General features: G+C 37.4%; 2 protein-coding genes across 9 annotated transcripts in view; both read right to left on the bottom strand.

The window, feature by feature from the left end:
• LOC120417467 (bax inhibitor 1-like) overlaps positions 1–241 on the bottom strand; it is a 1,012-nt gene extending 771 nt beyond the window's left edge. Inside the window, exon 1 of the mRNA XM_039579537.2 lies at positions 1–241. This exon is cut by the window's left edge and continues 771 nt beyond it. Within this exon, the coding sequence (XP_039435471.1) occupies positions 1–85 (85 nt within the window). The 5' untranslated portion in view covers positions 86–241.
• Positions 1–21,249, bottom strand: part of LOC120422695 (CUGBP Elav-like family member 4) — a 948,890-nt gene that overhangs the window by 858,481 nt on the left and 69,160 nt on the right. The gene's annotated exons all lie outside the window — the stretch shown is intronic.

Here is a 21,249-nt window from a genome sequence, read left to right on the forward strand (position 1 = left end):
AGGGCATTTTCGAAGAAATTTTATGTTTGACATATTTTTGAAGGAGTTCGTACAAAATGTTGACTACTTTGATAAGTTGGATCATTAAACGGATTTCAAAATAAGGACTCAAAGGGCCGCAATCTCGAACTCCAACTTCAATCCCAATCTAATTTTGTTCTACCAATTTTGTCGAAAAATACTTTCCAAAGCCCTCTGATGCCTTGACTTGAAATGCTGGTGAGTACTCGAAACAAAAACCTAAATTATCTTTAACCCACTGACCCTGGAGAAATCTCCCTCCTTTCTCTTTCTGCCATGAAACATTTCGATCCGTATTACTGCCTCACGGCACCGACAACGATTACGACATCGTCTCAAAAGAGTTCATCGCTGGCCCCCGGGGGACCAGTACCGTGGATTTGTATGATCTTGAAAGCGGTAAAATTAAATTTATATTCAAATTTGACATGCCTCTCTGAATCGGAATGAAGTTTACGCAAGCAAAAATAAAATATGCGAGAGGGTTTCACTTCTGCTTTCTTTCTCTCCAGCTTCTTTTTTTATTATTTTGCCTTATCTGAGTTTGGAATTTTCTGCAAACTCCCACCACCCTCACCCACCCACGCACCAAACCCAAACATCATCATCATCGTCGTCGTGATCATTGGTGCTGTTGCTGTTGTGGCTTGGGAAGAACCCTCGCAGGAGAGTCTCATCAGAGGGAAAGGAAGAGAAAGTGAGTCTCTTAAAATCTGGAAAATTGGGTTTATAGTTCTTGGAAGAGAATATCAAGCAGAAAAAAAAATCTTATTAGATTTTTCAAAAAAGCCCAAAAACGTCTTGAACATTTTCAGAAAAATGTTAAACATCTTGGCAAACTTTCATGTTGAAAAGCACCAGTAACTTAAAACTTCGCCACACAGTTCCGTTCAGATTTCGACACACCAAATCCCAACCTCAAATGTCCCAAGGGAGGAGGGTTGGTGAAAGACAACCAGAAGATCAGAAATCTGATGATGGCATGTCTGCAGGGCAGCCCTCGGGGTTGTTGCTCACACCCAGCACAGGCCACCTTTGGGGGAACGAGAGACGAGATGGTGCTCCCGAGTGTGACAACAAACGCGCATAATGTGGGAGCATAAAAAAAGCCGCACAGAACGCACCCACCCACCACCCTCAGATTGGCAGCTCACACACACAGTAATATAATCTTAAAGTCTATTTTATGAATATTGCATACAAGTGCAAAGGCTCGCACTTTTTCTCTGCCCTTCAGAACCGGAATTGGATTCACTTTTTAGGGGGTGTTTTAAAGTATAAACAACGGAGGGAGAGAGAGAAAAACAGTCGAAATAAGCAAATAACAGCGACCAGATTGCAGGAAAAATTGGCGTGTGTGGCTTGTAAAAAAACTGCCAACTACAAGGACCAAAACAAAACAAGTGAGCAGTTCTCTCAGATGTTGGTCATTCGATTTTTTTTGTTTTTTTTTTTATCCGGCTGAATTTTTTTTGATGCCTTCAGTATGCCCAAAGAAGCAGTTTTGCATCATTAGTTTGTCCATTCAAATTTGGCAGCTGTCCATACAAAAATGATGTACGAAAATTCAAAAATCTGTATCTTTTGAAGGATTTTTTTGGACAATTTGGTGTTTTCGGCAAAGTTGTAGGTATTGATGAGGACTACAATGAAAAAAAATGATACACATTAAAAAAAATTGGTGATTTTTTGTTTCACTTTTTGTTACTAAAAGATTATTTGCAAAAAAAAAAACACCTTTTTTATATGTTTTAGGGGGCTTCGATGTCCCCTTAAACATATCAAAAAATGAAAAAAATTAAAATAGTGTTTTTTTGCAAATCAAGTTTTAGTGACAAAGAGTTAAATAAGAAATCACCAAATTTTTTTAACCGTGTATAATTTATTTCAGTGTAGTCCGTATCTATACCTACAACTTTGCTCAAGACACTAAATCGATCACAAAATTCCTTCAAAAGATACATATTTTTGAATTTTCACACATCATTTTTGTAAATGGATTTCATGAACTTCAATTAAAAAGTTTGGAAAATGCAAAAAAAAATCCAATCAGTTAAACGTGAATCCTCTGCAACACGTGCTCTTTGCCAGTTCAAGGCGCACGTGTTTTTTTTTCCACTCAAATTTAACGTAAATTTTTGACAGTTTTTCGGGAGTGTAATTGCAAGAAATTAAACTTTATTCTCAATGCTCGTGCACACTCGGTCGATTTCACTGAAATTCGAGTGGCATAAACTATGAAAATGAATTTTAAATTTTGATACGTTTCGAGGACAAAAGCCGCAGTTTTTGAGTTATAAAAATAGTGTATATTGTTTTTCACAAAAATATTGTTTTTCAAAAATTTGTTAAAAAATATATATAGTTTGATTTCGTGATGACATTGAAGATGCACCTCTGATTGCAAAAATACATTATTCGCGATACAAGAAAAGTGAAGTTGTTTAAGTCACAACCAAACACCCTTTTTTAGTATCAATGTCTCAGAAACTATTATTTCTATTTTCAATGTTAAATTATGAAACATTAGAGAAATTTTTAGTAATTTTTCAAAAAGATATTATTAAAACTTTGGAATCAACTCAAAAATTTAAAAAAATGGCGTAGTATAAAATTATTTGACCATTATAAAATAAAATACAATATAATTGAAAAATTTCTCAACTTTTCGAAATAAAATATTATAAGAAATGGACAAACATGGACACTGTTTAAACAAAAATCTTTAAACTTCAATTCATTGGTTCAAATTAAATTTAAATTGACTTTGAAATACACTTTGAAAACGGTAATTTTATAAAAAAAAAAACAAATCGAGTAAAATTTATATAAAAAAAAAAAAACAAATCTTGTCCAAACTTTTCTAACGCTCAAAAGTTGCGGTTTGTTGTCTCCTCAAACATAAAAAATATAAAAAAATATTTAAAATTGACAATTTTTTTTCCGCGTATAATTTTTTTTAAAGTCCTTACTTACAAATCAGCAAAACAAATTTCAAGCTTGTTAATGTGAAGATTACGCGATCAAAGTCAAAAATGGATGAATAAGGCTCTTAACTGTTTATTTGATTTTTTATTTGTTTATTTATTTGTCTGTCCTACACATGAATTATTTTTATCATTTTCTGGCCTTCAAATCATTTTTCCTAAAACCATTTATTGAAATGAAAAAAAAAAAATGTTTTAGATTTCCTTTTCCTTTTTTTAAGCATCTTAGACCAAATTTGGGCTTTTCAGTTTTTTTTGGGGACTCAGAATATGTTTTCATTTAATCCCGTGTGTGTTCAATTGAAAATTTAATTGAAAATTAAAATGTTCAAATCGTTTATTTATCACAAAAAATGCATTCGTCAAGCCCTACTTCCTCCCAAATTGGCATTCAATGTGTTGTTTTTTAATAAACTGTTGGATAAGTTTACAATGAGGGGAAAAAATTCTTAAAAGGTAACAGTCAATTTTTCAACTATCTCCAACATTATTAATTTGCCATTTCATCTAAAATTTGTTCTCGATATCATAGTCCATACCTCAATCGGTTGTACCATTTCGATTTTAGAAAAAAATGTTTTTTGCTTTCTAATTAAAGAAAGGTTTAGGATTCGATTTAGATATAACTTAAGATCAAAATTCGTAATCTAAAAAATATTTATTGTAAAACTCTACAAAAAATCATGGACGATCGTTTTTCGACGCCTCGTTGTCAAGTTGAGCATCATATGCATGTAAAATACGAATAAAATAATAACAGAACGGTATGGAACCATACTGACCATGGTAGAGAAGTGTGCAAAGTACACCAAGAAATAGTTTCAAATTTTGAATAATTTTCAAAAAAGTAATTATCTATGATTATGAAAACATTGATAAATATTGTTCTAAATTCTAGTTCACAGAGAACCGCTCGAAAATGACAAAAGGACCTAACACGTAAAAGCGAACGCACCAAGCAAAAAGTCACAACAGAGCGCGCCAAATAAAAATGTAAAACAACGAAGCGTTTTAATTTAAATAAAAATGGAATTTGAGTGAAAGCGGCTCCCAGCGGCACGAGCGAGACTTGGTTCCGTCGTCCCTTTCGGTGTGTCGGTTCTTAGTCACAGCCCGTAGTGGCTCAAGCTGCTGGACAAACGGGCCATGGAGTTCACAATTTATGTTCCAACGTCGGCCTTCTGAGGGAGTGGTTTGTGAGGCAGACGAGCTCCCAACGAGGGCTTTAAGTGAAATGTCAAGTATTAAGGGGGTCCTGAGCCTTTTTGTTTCGGGTATTTTTTTTTTTGTGTGTGTGTTACTCAATGAGCAAAGTTTAGCAATAAAATAAATACTCCTAACGAGGACCGGAGACCCTGCTACCTCGTGGCGCTTGTTTGGTAGGCTTTCTAAACTTCTCTCCCCGAGGTGGGCTTCAGAGAAGAAGGAAATTATACTTTGTTGTGCTTATTTTATCATCCATTTGGTATCGCCTTGGCACTTTCGTTCGATTGCACAGACTAGAAATTGAGTCGATTTTCTTCTAGCGTTTTGAGCGTCTAACTTGTTGAGTTTGTACTCCGATGGGAGTGTTTAAGAACTTGAAGTTTTGATCGGTTGATCGAAATTTCTAACATTCATTAGTTTTATTTTCAACCTGAACAATGGATCTTGTAAAGATATTTTTGTTATACTGAAATATTTAGTATTTTGTCAATTATCCAATAGCTAGCCAATAGTCCATTGTCAGCCTAACCTATTTACAAAGCACACCAGGGACAAGAATAGGGGAATTGTGAATGCTCCACTTTTTTGAGAGGATAAGGGTTTTCCCTTCTTCTCGGTTTTCTCAAGCCTAAGTTTCGCTTGGAGTTGGACGGATTTGAGAAGGTGAGGCAGGGCGAGTTGTATCGATGGATGGGAATCGAACCCAAAACCCTCTAAAATACTAAAAGTGTTGTTTTCGACATAGCCCTTTCTTTCATTTAGATTGTCGAGTATAGATATTTTCAACGTGGATGTAAATCTTGCAACCCTTGCAATCCAAACCAATTACATTTGCGAATTTTAGTGGGGATCTCAAAACAATCCAATCCACCGACAAACCCTCAACACAAAGCGTCACTCGTTTGGAACAGGAAATTACTTTTACAAAATGGCATTACTTATCCCTCTCGCTGTGAAAAGTAGAACAAAAATAAAAAAAAATCCCTCCCGCTCCACCCACAAAACAAAACAAGTACCAAACAATTCCAACCAAACCAACAAAACCCAGTTCAACTTCAGCCCCCAAGTTATTCTCGCTTATCGCTTCAATCTTCATCATGGATGGTTTCCACTTGGGTCGCCCAGTTGTTCTAGTGGTTGGTTGCATCCCTCTCCCCTTTCTTTTCGTGTGTAGTGAAGCAAATTCATAAATCTGGACCATTTTTCTTCCGCACAGTAAAAGGAAAAGCGACGAAGATAAAGCGAACAACAGGAAAAAGTAGTAGCAGCACCCCTTTCCGGATTTTCAACCAGAAGTAGTTGGCAAAACTGGATAGAAACAGATTATTTGCTTTACATAATAATATAAATTCCTTTTTTCCTTTTTATTTTTCACCCAAAAAGAAGTGGCTCCGTATCGTTGGCGCTCGGTTTTCGGGATTGCATACTTTTGTGGGCATTTTCGTCGTCGTCTTTCCGCTCCCTGAGGGACGCTCAAATCTCGATTTCCCTCACCCGGCCGATCAAATAAATAGGCAGCAGAGCAACAGCAGCCGGGCTAGTTATTCCCCGGGATGAGCTCAGTTTCAGGGGGAAAGTTTGCGGATTTTAGTAGTTGCAAGGGCCTTCTCACGAACGCACTATGGGGTTTCAGGCGGCCATAAATCGAAAAACCGACATACTCTAATTATTTTTTTGGTATTTTTTTCGAAAATAAACATTCTAACTAAGAAAAATCCGGAGTTTGAAAGTTGTAGGTTCAATATTCACTGAATTGCAGACCTTCAAAGGCAAAAATGGTAAGAAAAAACATGTTTTTTTTGACAAAAAAATGATTATTTTTCATAGTTGTACTGTGTAGCTGTTTATGTATTTTTTCCTGCATCATTATAAATATTCAGAAAGGTAATTGATTCAACTTTTCAATAACATTTTACAAAACACACTTTTATAGGCTAAAAAAAATAATAAAAATCAAAAAAGATGGATTTTTATTCAAAATTTAGTTTTTTTCGACTTTGTTAATGGAGTACTTTTTTGTGTGCATTTGTGCGATCTGAAAATTTTGCAGCTTAAAATTTGAACCATGTCCTAACTTGTCTCCAAATTTCAAAGTGCACTTATGTGCACTTTTTGAGTTATGCCATTTTGAACATTTTGATTCATGCAAGAAAATTAATGATTTCGCGTATACGCTTGGTTAAAATCACAATATTTACCTGCGGAGGCAGAAATGACGTACCTGCTATGTATGTTTTGAAATTGATTTGATATTCATGACTTTGTTGGTACCGTAAACTGGGGTGACTTTGATAGCCCGGGGTGACTTTGATAGCCCGGGGTGACTTTGATAGGTTTTTCAAATGCCCGTCAAATTAATATTTAAACATTTTTGAGAATTTTGAGTATGTAAGCATTAAGGGAAAGCTTATTATCGAACATATATGCAAAAATGTGACTGTTACATTGGATGTATCAAAAATAGTGGCCAAATCAAATTTCTATCAATGTCACCCCGGGCTATCAAAGTCACCCCAGTTTACGGTACTTAGGTACGTTTAATAAAATTAGAAATTCCTATTCTAAGTATTTTACAGAAACGATTCGTCGAATATTCATATCAGTTCGTTGTTGTGTTCTTTTGAAAGTATGGATAATAATACCGTAGTGTCCCTGTACGATATAACGAAGCACTATTCTGAAAACGTGAGAACTGCTTTCGAGTATATTTGTAAGAATTACAACATTGCAGAACCATCACATGATCAACTCAGGAAAAACCCACAGAGGAAAAACTACGCATGCTGTTCTGTAGCTTCAAAACGAGGTATACAAAAGCCCATAGAAGAAGTTCATATTTTAAGTAATCTAAAGACAATCGGTTACATAGTGATTTTGATTTAGAAGAATTTATCGTGGAAAACGTGAATTTTGCAAGTGGATCAACCAAAAACGTGGACGAGAATCCATACAACGTTCCATAAAATAAACCGTCTAAAATTCTAAAACACCGCAAAAATCAAATTTTAATTGGAGGGGGATGGGGGGGGGGGGGGGTCTTCAAAGAGAGGTGGATTTAAACTCAAGAAAAAGAGGAGGGAGATTGAACGTAAATCAGAAACTTTAACATAGCATAAACCGCCATTCCGTGCATCAAATAGACAGAGCAAGAATATTAAAATTCACCACTTTAATGCATGTGGCCTCAAATATATGAAAAAATCGAAAATTAAACTTTTTTTTGGAAAAATATCAAAATTCATTTGTTTTCATTATACTAAGTACAAACAACACAAAAAAGTCACAAAAAAGCAAAAAAATATTTTTGGCCGCTCGCTTATATGGAAATACCCCATAGTGGAACGCTTCTCTGGTGGACGCTTCGCTGCCGGTTTCGGCACTTACTGTGCACTTACTTTGCTACTGAAGGCAGGGGTTTTCAATAAAAGAAGTGGTCATTTTACAAATTCCTATTTTTTTAATCTGTTGAAGATTTGGTCACCCTTTTTAAAAATATATTCATTTTCTTTTTCAAGCCAGATTAAAAAACTTTATAAAAATGATGTCCGGATTTAAGTGTTAAATTTTGGAAAAAAGTGATGTTCTGAAAAACAAACATTTTCGTTTTTGAAGAATTATTTTTGACCGCCTTTTAAGGCAGTTGCAAATATTTTTAAAGTTTCAGTCATGTCTAATTGAAGGGAAAACGACATAAATTTTGAACAAGGATTGCAACGGTCTTGAAATTAAAAAAAAATGCAATTTTTTAAACTCAAATACAGTCCAGATTTGATTTTCTGAAGCCTCGATTATCTGAAGTTCGATTATTCGAAGGTTTGTATCGGACTTCGGATAATCGAATAACGATCAAATTTTTTTTCGATTTTTTTTTTATTTTCTTAATTTAAACATGAAATTCCAGTTCTGCGACCCCATTTTAGAAAAATTTTAAATGATTGATTGCCTGTGAAATAAAAAAAATCGATTTTTAATATTTTATTATCGCCATTTTGGCCGCCATCTTGGATTTAAAAATTCTAAATCAATTTAGAGTAGTTTGAGGGTCAAACAAAAGCACAACAATCAAAAATAAGACAACGAAATAAGAATCCTTGATTCGATTATCCGATGCTCCGATTTTCCGACGTTTTGCCAAGACCTTTTGGAAAATCGAGTCTGTAAATTCCAAAAAGCGCAAGCCAATTTTTATACACCAAAAGGAAGAATATTCACTAGCAACGCTGAATAAGTTATAGGCGTTAATTTTTCATAAAATTTGTGATGTTTTTATTTGCAAATGTCTGATTTCTAGAGAAAAGAATTATAAGAATTAGAACCATTTTGACGAATTTCTTAATTTGTTCAACTCTTAATTTTACCATTAAATGTTACCCGTTAACTTAAGAGGCAGTATTTGTAAATATTGCTCGGTTTGTTCTAGAGGTCGTATCGAGGTGCTCCGATTTGTATGAAACTTTCAGCGTTTGTTTATCTATACATGAGATGAACTCATGCCAAATATGAGCCCTCTACGACAAAGGGAAGTGGGGTAAAACGGGCTTTGAAGTTTGAGGTCCAAAAAACATGAAAAATCTTAAAATTGCTCGCATTTTAGTTAAACTTCATCATTTCCAACTCTCTTAGATGCATTCGACAGGTCTTTTGAAGCACTTCAAAATGAGCCGTAGACAACCAGGATTGGTTCAACTTTTTCTCATAGCTTTTGCAAATTACTGTCAAAAATTGATTTTTTTTAAAACCTTAATATCTTTTTGCAACAGCCTCCAACACCCATACTCCCATAGGTCAAAAGTTAGGTAATTTCATGGACTATAAGCCTACGGCAATAACTTTTTGGCCAATCGCAGTTTTTCTCATAGTTTTTCGATATTTCTATACAAACTTTTTACAACGTTAGTTTTTGCCCTGTAGGATCCCATAGCGGCACTTTTTGGTCTCAATTTTGTCATATTCGGAATCCTCGGAAAATTTCACGTAAGTTAGAAGTATTGGAGTTGTAAATTTGATTTAAAAAATAATTAAATAAAACATTTTTGAAAAAAGAAATAGATCTTATTTCCCTTTGATCAATACGTCAAATGCTGTATCAAGTAGGCGAAAACCTGTTTTACCCCTAATCCAACAAATTGTTAAAAAATATTTTAATTCATTCTAAATAGCAATTTTTACAGTCAAATTTTCAACTCCAATACTTCTAACTTACGTGAAATTGTCCGAGGATTCCGAATATGACAAAATTCAGACCAAAAAGTACCGCTATGGCGGCCTACAGGGCAAAAACTAACGTTGTAAAATGTTTGTTCTAGAAAAATCGAAAAACTATGAGAAAAACTGCGATTGGCCAAAAAGTTAACACCGTAGGCTTATAGTCCATGTAATTACCTATCTTTTGACCTATGGGAGTATGGGTGTTGGAGGCTGTTGCAAAAAGATATTAAGGTTTTAAAAAAAAAACAATTTTTGACAGAAATTTGCAAAAGCTAAGAGAAAAAGTCGAACCAATCCTGGATGTCTATAGCACATTTTGTAGTGCTTCAAAAGACCTTTCGAATGCATCTAAGAGAGTTGGAATTGATGAAGTTTTACGGAAATGCGAGCAATTTTAAGATTTTTTAAGTTTTTTGAGCCTCAAACTTCAATGCCCGTTTTACCCCACTTCCCTTTGTCGTAGAGGGCTCATATTTGACAAACAAACGCTGAAAGTTTCATCCAAATCGGAGCACCTCGATACGACCTGTTACACATTGGTGAAAAACTCGCTCTTAAGTGGGCATATCTCGAGACAGGGTTACCAGATATTCAATGTTTTGAACTCGTTGGAAAAGTCTTTTAATAACCTAACCAACGATGGGTGGGATGGTGGATCCGGACATTTTTTTTTTTTTTTTGTTTGATTGCCATGAGTCCACTGCGACCATTTATTTGATCTATTGTCGACCTGCTGATCTATTTTTAGATCTGCAGAGGCTGCCAATTTGCTGTTCTTGGGCATTTGGGGAACAAAGCACACGCGCTATTGTTGAGCAAGTGTGTTGATCTGTCCACACGCCGTAACATTTTTCCTTTCCTCTGTGCTGTTGTACTTTCCATATGTGTCGCTAGAACTGAAGTGCACTTTTTTATTACGCTACTTAGGATGTGTTCCCAGTGAAATCCCGAAAGCCCGGGACTCTTGCTAAGCAGTTTTTTTTTGTCCCTCCAAGCACATTTTGCGGTTGGGCCCAGCGCACTCCGCAGATGCAAATATACAGAGCACAGCCGGTCCTCGAAACATGTGAAAAGTACAAGGAAAGGTGGTGCCAACCCATGTGGGTTTCAAACCACGACCTTCCGTTTATCAAACGAAACCTGTAACCAATAGACCACAGGAGCTCGGATCCGGACATAGTTTACATACATTTAAGTGAGATCCGAATATATGTGAAAACACATTTTTATACATAACTTTTGAACTACTTATCAAAACTTCAATCTGTATAAAACTCGATCTATGGGACCCTAAACCAAGTCGAATGCAATAGGTTCGGGTCAAATCGGTTAAGCCAGTGCCGAGAAACATGAGCTAGTTTGTTGGTCACATACATGCATACACACACACATACACACAGACATTTGTTCAGTTTTCGATTTTGAGTCGATATGTAGTCATGAAGGTGGGTCTACGACGTTTTTTATACAAAAAAAAACTTTTAGAGCAGGGTTATAGCCTTACCTCAGTGAGGAAGGCAAAATATACAGCAAAACTGCATGGTGAACACAAAAGAACTAGAATGTGACTCAAAATTTATCTGGGCTCAAAATAACTAAATCGGTATTTTTTTATGTTTGGTCTTCAGGGCAGAGACCACCGAATTGTGGTTATTTTAGTGCATTTAATTGCTTTTTAAATTATTACAGCACTTCTAGGTTTATTTTCCATTGATTGATTATTATTTTGCGTATGCATGAAGGTGGGTCTAGGAGGTCTAGTTGAGAAGTTCAGTGTTCGAGTGATTTTATAGCCTTTACTCAGCAAGGTAAGGAAGGCAAAAAAATACTAAAGCACCTCTGTATTTCCTACCACTTGTATCTGCATCTCGCACCGAGTTAAAACTTTTGTAAACAGGCTTAAAGAAGCGAAATTTTATTGTTTGTTGTCTGTCTTGAATAAATATGATTGCTTTCTTTTTCTTCCTCAAGGATTCACTTTTGCCGTGGTCTACCACCGTTTCTTGGAAGCGATTCCTTGAGAATTTCCGCCGACGTACACTGTTTTATTCCCGGAGCTCACGTATGCTGCTGCTGCTGCTGCAAGTTGGGGAACAACTATTTCACGAGAGAAGAAAAAAAGGTACAGTAAAATAAAATAAAAGATGCACCCGGCTTTGGGAAGCTCCACAGAGAGTAAGGAATAACAAAAAAAGAGCTGAGTCTGAATTATATTCATGGAAAAATCTTTCCACCACCCCCTCCTACCCTGGCGGGGGAGTTTGGCTGGGAAATCTCCACCACTCGATTGCTGGCTCAGAAGGCACACACGAACGAACTACTCTCCGGGAGGTGGCGCTAGCTGGTAGTCAGGTTCCAGTGGGGCATGTTCGACGGAGGTGTTGCCCGGCCCAGGTCTCGAATTCCCATCAGCAGTTTGGAAGATAATTCCACCGTTGCATGCTGTGACAATCGGGTTCGGGGGGTGTGACATTGCTGGCTGTGTGCATCGTCGGGAGCCAACTGCAAGGGAGGGCTGAAGCCACGGAAGAGGCACGGCGAAAAAGGATTTCCCTGTTTTGTGGTTTGGTTCAAAGTTTGGTGGTTTGGCGAAGAAGACTGGGTTGGAATGTTGCGAAAAGATGTTTCGGGAATTGTAAATTTACTAGAGAGTTGAGGTGTGGAATTAAGATCCGTAAGTAAATTTACTCAATTTAGTTCAATGTTATGGAAAAGACTTCAATATATAAAGTTCTAGAGAGATTCGTATTCCTAATCCCAAGTTTGTTGTCCGTTGTCTGTTGTCCGTTGTCTGTTGTCTGTTGTCTGTTGTCTGTTGTCTGTTGTCTGTTGTCTGTTGTCTGTTGTCTGTTGTCTGTTGTCTGTTGTCTGTTGTCTGTTGTCTGTTGTCTGTTGTCTGTTGTCTGTTGTCTGTTGTCTGTTGTCTGTTGTCTGTTGTCTGTTGTCTGTTGTCTGTTGTCTGTTGTCTGTTGTCTGTTGTCTGTTGTCTGTTGTCTGTTGTCTGTTGTCTGTTGTCTGTTGTCTGTTGTCTGTTGTCTGTTGTCTGTTGTCTGTTGTCTGTTGTCTGTTGTCTGTTGTCTGTTGTCTGTTGTCTGTTGTCTGTTGTCTGTTGTCTGTTGTCTGTTGTCTGTTGTCTGTTGTCTGTTGTCTGTTGTCTGTTGTCTGTTGTCTTTTGTCTGTTGTCTGTTGTCTGTTGTCTGTTGTCTGTTGTCTGTTGTCTGTTGTCTGTTGTCTGTTGTCTGTTGTCTGTTGTCTGTTGTCTTTTGTCTGTTGTCTGTTGTCTGTTGTCTGTTGTCTGTTATCTGTTGTCTGTTGTCTGTTGTCTGTTGTCTGTTGTCTGTTGTCTGTTGTCTGTTGTCTGTTGTCTGTTGTCTGTTGTCTGTTGTCTGTTGTCTGTTGTCTGTTGTCTGTTGTCTGTTGTCTGTTGTCTGTTGTCTGTTGTCTGTTGTCTGTTGTCTGTTGTTGTCTGTTGTCTGTTGTATGTTTTTTTTTGTTTTCTCTATTTTATGATCAAGATCAAAATCAATTTTTTTCCAAGTGCATCCGATTCATAAAACCTGTCTCAGAGCCCTACCCTCCTACAAAAACTTATACTCCACAGCAACGGTGTGAACAACCATTCCGGGACCACCACACCAAGGCAAGCATAAAATCTATTCTTCTGTTCTGTGCCCCATTCTTGGAACTCACGTTTCTCACTATCTGGGTCTCTCTTTTAAAAATATGATAGGATTACCGATCAAATTTAAATGTAAATGGTTATCAAGATAAACAAGTATGGCGAAAACGTTTGCATTTGCTTTCCGGGCTTGTGGAAGTAGGCGTTGCGATTTATTTGACACCACCACGTGGAGCAACCTTGCCACGTGGACTCCATCTCTACTCGCGGGAGAGCCCAAGTTTGCGCGAGGTCGCCCTCGTGCGGCACACATCTCAAACAAGTCACGAATGATAAGATTGATGAAAATGAGAAAACTTTTCTTTCATCTGCAGAAAAAGGAAAAACCTTGCGTGTTTGTGTGTGTATTTGTGTGCTAGCGATTTTCACCATCTTCTTTTGCTCGTTTGTATCGTTTATGCGTTACGCGCGGTTTTTTGCCAATGTCTCTCCTGGCCTGGCTTTGTGAGTGTGTCAGGTGATGACATATGTAATTGGTGCGGCTTTTCTGTCACGTGACTTGGTTGGGTGATTGTCAACGTGGGTGGAGGTGGCTGCTCGATTAGGTGCGCAATATGTGGTGGGTGTGCCACAACAAGATGGCCAAAAAGATGGGAATTTATTCGACGGATATTACAGCAGCAACTCGACAGCAGCAGCCGTCGTAACGAGGTTTGATTGTAATCTCGTTAGTTTTAATTTCCGATGCGGGGAGAGACCTTTTCTCCGTGGGTGGTGGAAATATTGGACAGACATGTGTGACACGTTGTCGTTATGGGAGGAAAGTTTCTATGGTTTGGTTGTGAGATTGAAATGAGGTGAAAGGTGTCATTAATGGGAAACTTTGCCTTTCAAGATTTTACGGCAGGGAACTCGATCTATAATGAAATTTGTACGAGAATATTTGGCTGTCTTGATGTTTTTTTTTCTAGTGAAACACCCTCGTTATCTTAACTATTCATTTTATTTGAGAAATAATATTATAACGAATTAATGCAATGTTGGTAAATCGTACAAAAATAAATCAAATAAAAAGAAAAATACTTCATTCAAACATCAACGAATTTCGGATCGTTTTACCTCATGCTACAGCAATATACAATTCAAATTATCTCCTTTCAATCATCATAAAAGCTTCAACCGAGTGCCATAAACTGTGATGACATATGTCCATTAGTAGTTTATGAATAACCGAATCCACCTTTTGGTGCACTCCATTCATAACTCTATCCCATCCATCCGACACCGGGAAAAGGAAGACGAAGAAGGAAAAGGTTCATCAACTAGTCGTTTTGGACCGATCGCTCGAGCGTTAAACCCAATAAAAATGTCCCTCACACAAACACATTTATATGTGTGCTAGCTTCCCTTTTTTCCCTCCGATAAGCTTCCACGTGTGTCGGATGTCGGTGTGTGTGTGTTTTTCGCACACAACACAGCACATGAATAACAAATCACTTATGACAAATTTTCCCTCCCATAATGGCCCAAGACACGACCGCATTAGCACATATACGACCACCTTCAGGGGGAGAGGGAGGAGAGGATTCAGGACAGCAGCATAATGCCAAGGTTTTTATGTTGTGTACAACCTTCGATAAGAAAGACATTAAAATTTAACCTACAGCCGAAACGCCCGCCCCGAAGCATCATCGATTTGCTGGGTTTCCTTTGGGGTGGAATCTTGCCTCCGTTTTCCCTTTTCCGTGAGGATTATTTTTCCGGAGATTTGCAGGTTTGCAGGGAGGTGGAGGAGCATCAAAAAAGGAGGGGAGAGGAGCTTTTACTCATATTCGACTTGGTACAGCTGTTATATTGTTATTTTTAGAGAAAAATAGCAACAAATTGTTATCAAAATAATGAAAATCGGGAGTTTTTTTTTGAAAAGGTCCAATAAACCAAATTTTGAATTTTTGCTTTTTGGGTGTTTTTTAACACCCCTGACTCAAGGCGGTTTCAAAAACACCCAAAAAGCAAAAACTGGAAATTTGGTTTATTGGACCTTTAAAAAAAAACTCCAGAAATATTGCTTTTAGTTGTTCATTGTTTATGGTATTTGTCTTAAATAAATCATGATTCTTACACATAAACCTCCACGTCCATGTAAAATTTGTAAAATGTTCCAGAAGTCTGCGAAGTGGATTCTCCCCAATCACTTTCCATCATAGGAACCCTTTTCTACTAAAGTGAGCATACACAAAAACCGATTCGGAAACACTTCCATCATCAACACACCCAAACGGACCCCGATATGAAAATCAGCTGAACTCCTTTGCAATCACATTTTCTTTTCTTGTTGGTAAATGTCCGGTTGTGTTCGTCCGTTCGAATTCTTCGATTTTTTTTCCGGTTCATTTTACCTTTTGCATCGTTATTAGTGGTCCTTGGAGGCGTTTCCTCCCCTCCCCACCCCATTGGACCATCACTCAATAAGCACATTGTAGTAAACGGACTTTCTTTCTGTGTTATTCTCTCTCACTCTTTGCAAGAATGGTTCTTCCAATGTACATTCAAACATTTCCCGCCCTTTTGAACACAACTGACGACTGAATAGCGACCGGAATAGGAAATATGTACATTCAGGACAAGGCGTAACTGATGTGCTTTCTTGTTCCAGTTTTATTAAATGATAAATGTAAGGTAAAGGCAATACTGTCTGAAGTATCTGCACGTTAGAACAAGGAAGGTGTATTTTTTGATAAACTTACTTTCGGAAGTATCATTTTATGCATTATTAGATATATCTTTCAAAGACCATTTCAATGAGTCATAAAGCGTGAGGATCTGATAACTTTGTCATGGGATATAGATTTGAAGTGGAATCTACCAAACCTTTTGAGGCCAGATGGAACAAATTTGGATGAAAATGGCTTCCTTTCTAAGTACGTTAGAAATATCGTTGCCGGTACCCAAGGTGTAGGGGTAAGCGTGGTTGCCTCTAACAAAGTCGGTCTGGGTTCGATCGCAGAAGGTCCCAGTGGCATTTTTCGAGGCGAAATTTGTCTGATCACGCCTTTCGTCGGACGGAGAAGTAAAGCCACCGGGACCAAGTCTAACCCTAGAAATTAGGTCGTTAGCTGGGTCCTATCTTGATGGATTCACTGATAAGCAGTTGGACTCGTAATCCAAATGTCGTCAGTTGGAATCCCTGGGTGGATGGAAGCCAGGTGTAAAAAGAGTTTGTAATTGCCTCAACAATCAAGCCTTCGGACAGTTAGTTTAGAGTAGGATTTATTTTATTTTCTTTTATGTATGAGCAATTCCAGCTCAAATCAGGAATTTTTCTGGTACTTTTGTACCCGACCCTCTCCGATTTCAATAAAACTTTGTACACATGTTATCCTAGGCCTATATAAGCAATTTTTGGGTATATGGAGCCAACAGTACTCGAAAATAACCTTTGAGAAGGGCGTAAGGTATTTAAATATTTTTGTATTTTGCAATTTAAAAATTACTGTATCTCGAAGCCGTAGCATCGTATCAAAAAGTGGTCAAAGACAAACTTGTAGGAATTTGGAGGGATTTCTGAAAAAAATACACTGAAACAAAAATGCACGCCACTTCTATGAGATTTTTTTATTTTTAAGTTTAAAAGTTAAATTTCAAGGTGATGTCACGATTTTTTTTCGCTCAAAACTTTTGAAGAAATAGCCTAAAATGTTACAAAAAGACTCACGAAAAATGCAGGATGGTATGTCTCTGCTAAAAAATACAAAAATCATTTACTTAAACTGTTTTTTTTTTTTGAAAAGTGGTCTAAACGTCAAAATTTAAAAAAAAACGAAAGCGGAAATTGATTCCCCAGACAATTTTACATATAAGTATTCATATTGACCATTGTCCTAAGTCCAATCATTGGGAAGATACAGCGGTTTTAAAAATAAAAATGATGAAAAATCTGTTTTTTTTATGGTTTCTGGCAATTTCTATATGACAAACTTGCTAGTAAATATTTTTACCGGAAAGCTCGTCCAATTTCCCATCAGTTTGTCTTTGACAGCTTGTCAATTCAACACGTTTTATTATTTATGTAAGCTTATTTACTATCCAGGTTTCTACCACACTGAAAAAAATATTCCATTTACAGTTATGAGCAATGTAATTTAAATTGCAAAATACAAAAATATTTAAAAACCTTACGCCCTTCTCAAGTGTTATTTTCGAGAACTGTTGGCTCCATATACTCAAAAATGGCTTATATAGGCCTAGGATAACATGTCTACAAAGTTTCATTGTAATCGGAAAGATTCGGGTACAAAAGTACTATAAAAAAAACTCGATTTGAGCTTGAATTGCTCGTATTTAAAGATATTTAATGATTGATACTATTTATTTATTGATATTATGACTAACCGATAAGTCATAAGTTTTGATGTTCGCACATTCTGTCATAAAGATGCTTTGGTTTTTTTTTTCGATATGAGATCATTCTCCGACCTATCTTCGATTTCCGCGAATCTTTGCTGAATTTTGATCCTTGATCACAAATCCGAGTTCCATTTTCGATATCTCGTGATGGTGGAGCGGTACAAACAGTTTTAATATCGCATCCATTTCCCGTTACCCAACTCGAGAGACATGTCATTTTATGAGAAATTTCTCAAAATAGAGGACACAAATGAGAGAACATTTTTCATAATGGAATTACTTTTTTCGTATCTTTGCAGGATTTGAATGTAACAATGTTCTACAAAGTTGTAGAACAGACGCTACCTTCCCTTTACTAAGCAATCGAATCCAGAAGGGAAAAGATTACCAGTTGTGTTGGTCCAAGCCGAAATTTGAACCCCGATCTACCGCCTTCGAGGTGGAAGCGTTACCACTGGGCTACGTGGCTCGGTCATGAATGGTCCATGTGCTTTGAGATATGTTTAAATTATCATCAACCATTTTTAAAGACTGAAGCAGGCCACTTATTATTTTTACTTATCCAAAACTATTCTTATATTTCTAATCTAATATAATCTAATCTAATCTAATCTAACTCAGAAGCAGCCAGTCCGATAAAAGTATGCTGGGAGATAACGCCTCAATCACTTTTCTTGTCAATATTAATAATTGCAGTACATCCGAGAACACCCGAAAATATATTGAAATAATTAAAGCGGTCAACCCTACTAAGTCAAGTTTACCGCAGAGAGGACATTGAGAACGGGCCACATTTCACAGCATCTACAGGGGAGGTAGGATGCGTGGACATACCGTAGCAAACGCTCCGATTTACCTTATTTAAAACTATTATTATTTGTTCCCTTTTAGAATCATACTTGCGCCAAGAAAGCACTTCCGTTCTGTGGCAAGCGATTCACGTGGAAAAGGGCTAGGAAAAATCGATATCTAATACCACCGTCGAAGGGATGCTGTAATATGGCACAACAGACACTGACTGCGGCCATCCCAGGAGAGAGATAGAGAGGAAGGACGAAATTACAAGGTTGCGATGACCGGCCCGAAAACGACAGTGTTGTGAAATGTTTATTGATTTTGTATTATTGGAACTGAATGTTGAATGAGCGTTGGTGTATATTTGTGCGAGGACAAATTATAGTTAGGGATTATTGCGAAATCATTATGAGTCAGCACGGCTCGCGACTAGACTGAGTCAGTTGCACCGCGTTAATGGGGGATGATGAACTGCAAGCTGGTCGGCCGACCGCTCGTGACGCACTCCGGAACGCTCGGTGCTGACCGGAGCAAGGACCTGACTTAAACTCCGAAGTGAGTAGAAAGGGTTAAAACGAAAATAAATAAACAGCATCTTCTGAAAGCCAGCGAACGGACCAGGGCTAGTCCTGGTTGTAGCAATTGGGTGCCACTGGCACGAATTGGCTCTAAATCGTGTGCCAAACAGGTTCCACGGCTAAGGTCGCGGTGGTGTGGCTGCAAATGGTTGAGGTTTTAGGCAACCAAGGCAAGGCTGGCACTAACTACCCGGTGCTTTGGAACATGCCGAAAATTTCAGTGAAAATTTGTTTTTGGAGCGGTAGTTAGTTTTCGTGGTGGAAATGATAGCGAGTACGGTTGAAACATCTAAGATGAAGTCTGTTTCTTTTAAGAAACAACATATTTTATGAAAACTGTAAAAAATCAGACTCTCAATCTCAATAAAGACAGGATTGTTGTTATTTTATGTAATTTTTATCATTCCCTACATCAAATAACAATTTGTACAATATAATAAAACAAATTTGCTTTCGATAATCTGTTCAAAAAATATTTCAATTATCTATCCACTTTACAAAATCAACGCCAAAAATTTAAAACAGAAAGCGAACCCAATTTCAAAAATTTATCAATCAAACAACATCTCCATCCATCTCCGCCAGACACTTCTTGTTGATTGAAAATTTTCAAATGATATCGCCAACCAAACGACAACTCCAGAAAACTACTCAGATTTACATCATGTCCTCAGCGTCTCTCTTTTCCTCGAGGGACCCAACAAAAAAAGGAAAATCACACAAAAGGCCGCAAACAACCAGCCAGCTTGGCAGTGTCCTGTGACAGGAATATTGGAAAGTTAAATTTTCCTGCACCAATGCCAACGTGGAGAAAAAGGAAAAACTTGAATTTTCCTTTCAACTTTTGCTCGGCCTGTACCCAGCTTCCATCCCGCCCCAAAGTTTACATAATGTATACAACTTTGAGTTGGAGCAAAAATTTTATCATTCGTCACAGCAGCACCGGTCGTCCCGAGTCCCTCCGGGGGACATTTCTGGGACGGGGCGACAAGGGACAGAGCAAAAGATAGGGTCGTCTCCATCATCGTCACTGTCATTGTCGTCGTCATCGGCGAGTCATTATTCTCTCCAACTGGGGCGAGATAATGTTCCAAATGTTGGAGGAGAATAAATTCCTTTGCCTTTCGCGCGCAGAGTTGGAGTCCCAACTAACTTGCCAAAGGGGAAGGAGGGTGAGGGCGGCATTGAGTTACCGGCAATAGTTTTGCCCGGCCGGGGCTTTTCCTTTTCGGGCCGAGATTTGGATCCGTTTTGTACCGGAGCTCGAGAGGACAGATCTTCTGAACACACGCAGAGGGATGGAGTGGCAAAATAAGCATAACAAAGGCAGGTTGGAACCGTAGTTTGGTCGCAATTTATTCATTTTGTTTAGTTTAAAATATGTTTTCAAGATAACAGTCCAAACTCGATTTCAATATCACTCCAGATAATCGAGCTTAAGTAATTTCAGTTCTCACGTAACGTAAAGAAATTTGAAGAAACATGGTTGAAAACATTTGGAAATCATATGAAAACTTTGTTTTCTGATTTGATGATCTCGGGATTAAAGAGCTCACAGCTGAAAATATTTTTCTATGATTTGCAGGTTGTTATACGTAACATATCTAAAAAATCTAAAAAAAAACAGCAGCATAACATTTGCTGTTATGAAGAGTTCATTTGCTTCCTTGCTCAAAATATAATTCTTCACAAATAGATTCGATGATTCGACTTTTTTAGACATATTTTTAAAAGTGTGCATTGCACACGATCAATACGTCAAATGCTGTATCAAGTAGGCGAACACATGTTTCACCCCTAATCCAACACATTGTAATAAAATATATTACACTAAAACCCCGGTTTACGCTCAGGCGTTACGCTTTGTATTTCGTCGATTTCTCTGGAACGACGCAATATTTTTGCAATCTTTTTAAAGCGATTTATAGGTCTTGTGCAGATTTACAAATTGCTTTCAAAAGAATGTAAAAACATTACACTGTTTTCGAGAAATTAACCAATCAAAAAGCGTAACGTCTGCGCGTAAACGGGGGTTTTAGTGTAATTCATTTTAAATGGCAATTTTTCCAATCAAATTTACCACTCCAATACTTTTAACTAACGTGAAATTTTCCGAGGATTCCGAATATGATAGAATTGAGACAAAAAAGTGCCGCTTGGAGGCCTACAGGGCAAAAACTAACGTTGTAAAATGGTTGTTGTAGAAAAATCGAAAAACTATGAGAACTACTGCGATTGGCCAAAAAGTTAATACCGTAGACTTATTTTCCATGAAATTTCCTAACTTTCGATCTATAGAAGTATGGGTGTTGGAGGCTGTTGCAAAAAGATATTAAGGTTTTAAAAACATCCATTTTGAGCAGTAATTTGCAAAAGTTATGAGAAAAACTAACTTAATCCACCAATGTGGCTGATGCCTTCCTCACTT

This window comes from Culex pipiens, chromosome 3, assembly GCF_016801865.2.
Source record: "Culex pipiens pallens isolate TS chromosome 3, TS_CPP_V2, whole genome shotgun sequence".
Classification (NCBI taxonomy): Eukaryota; Metazoa; Arthropoda; class Insecta; order Diptera; family Culicidae; genus Culex; species Culex pipiens.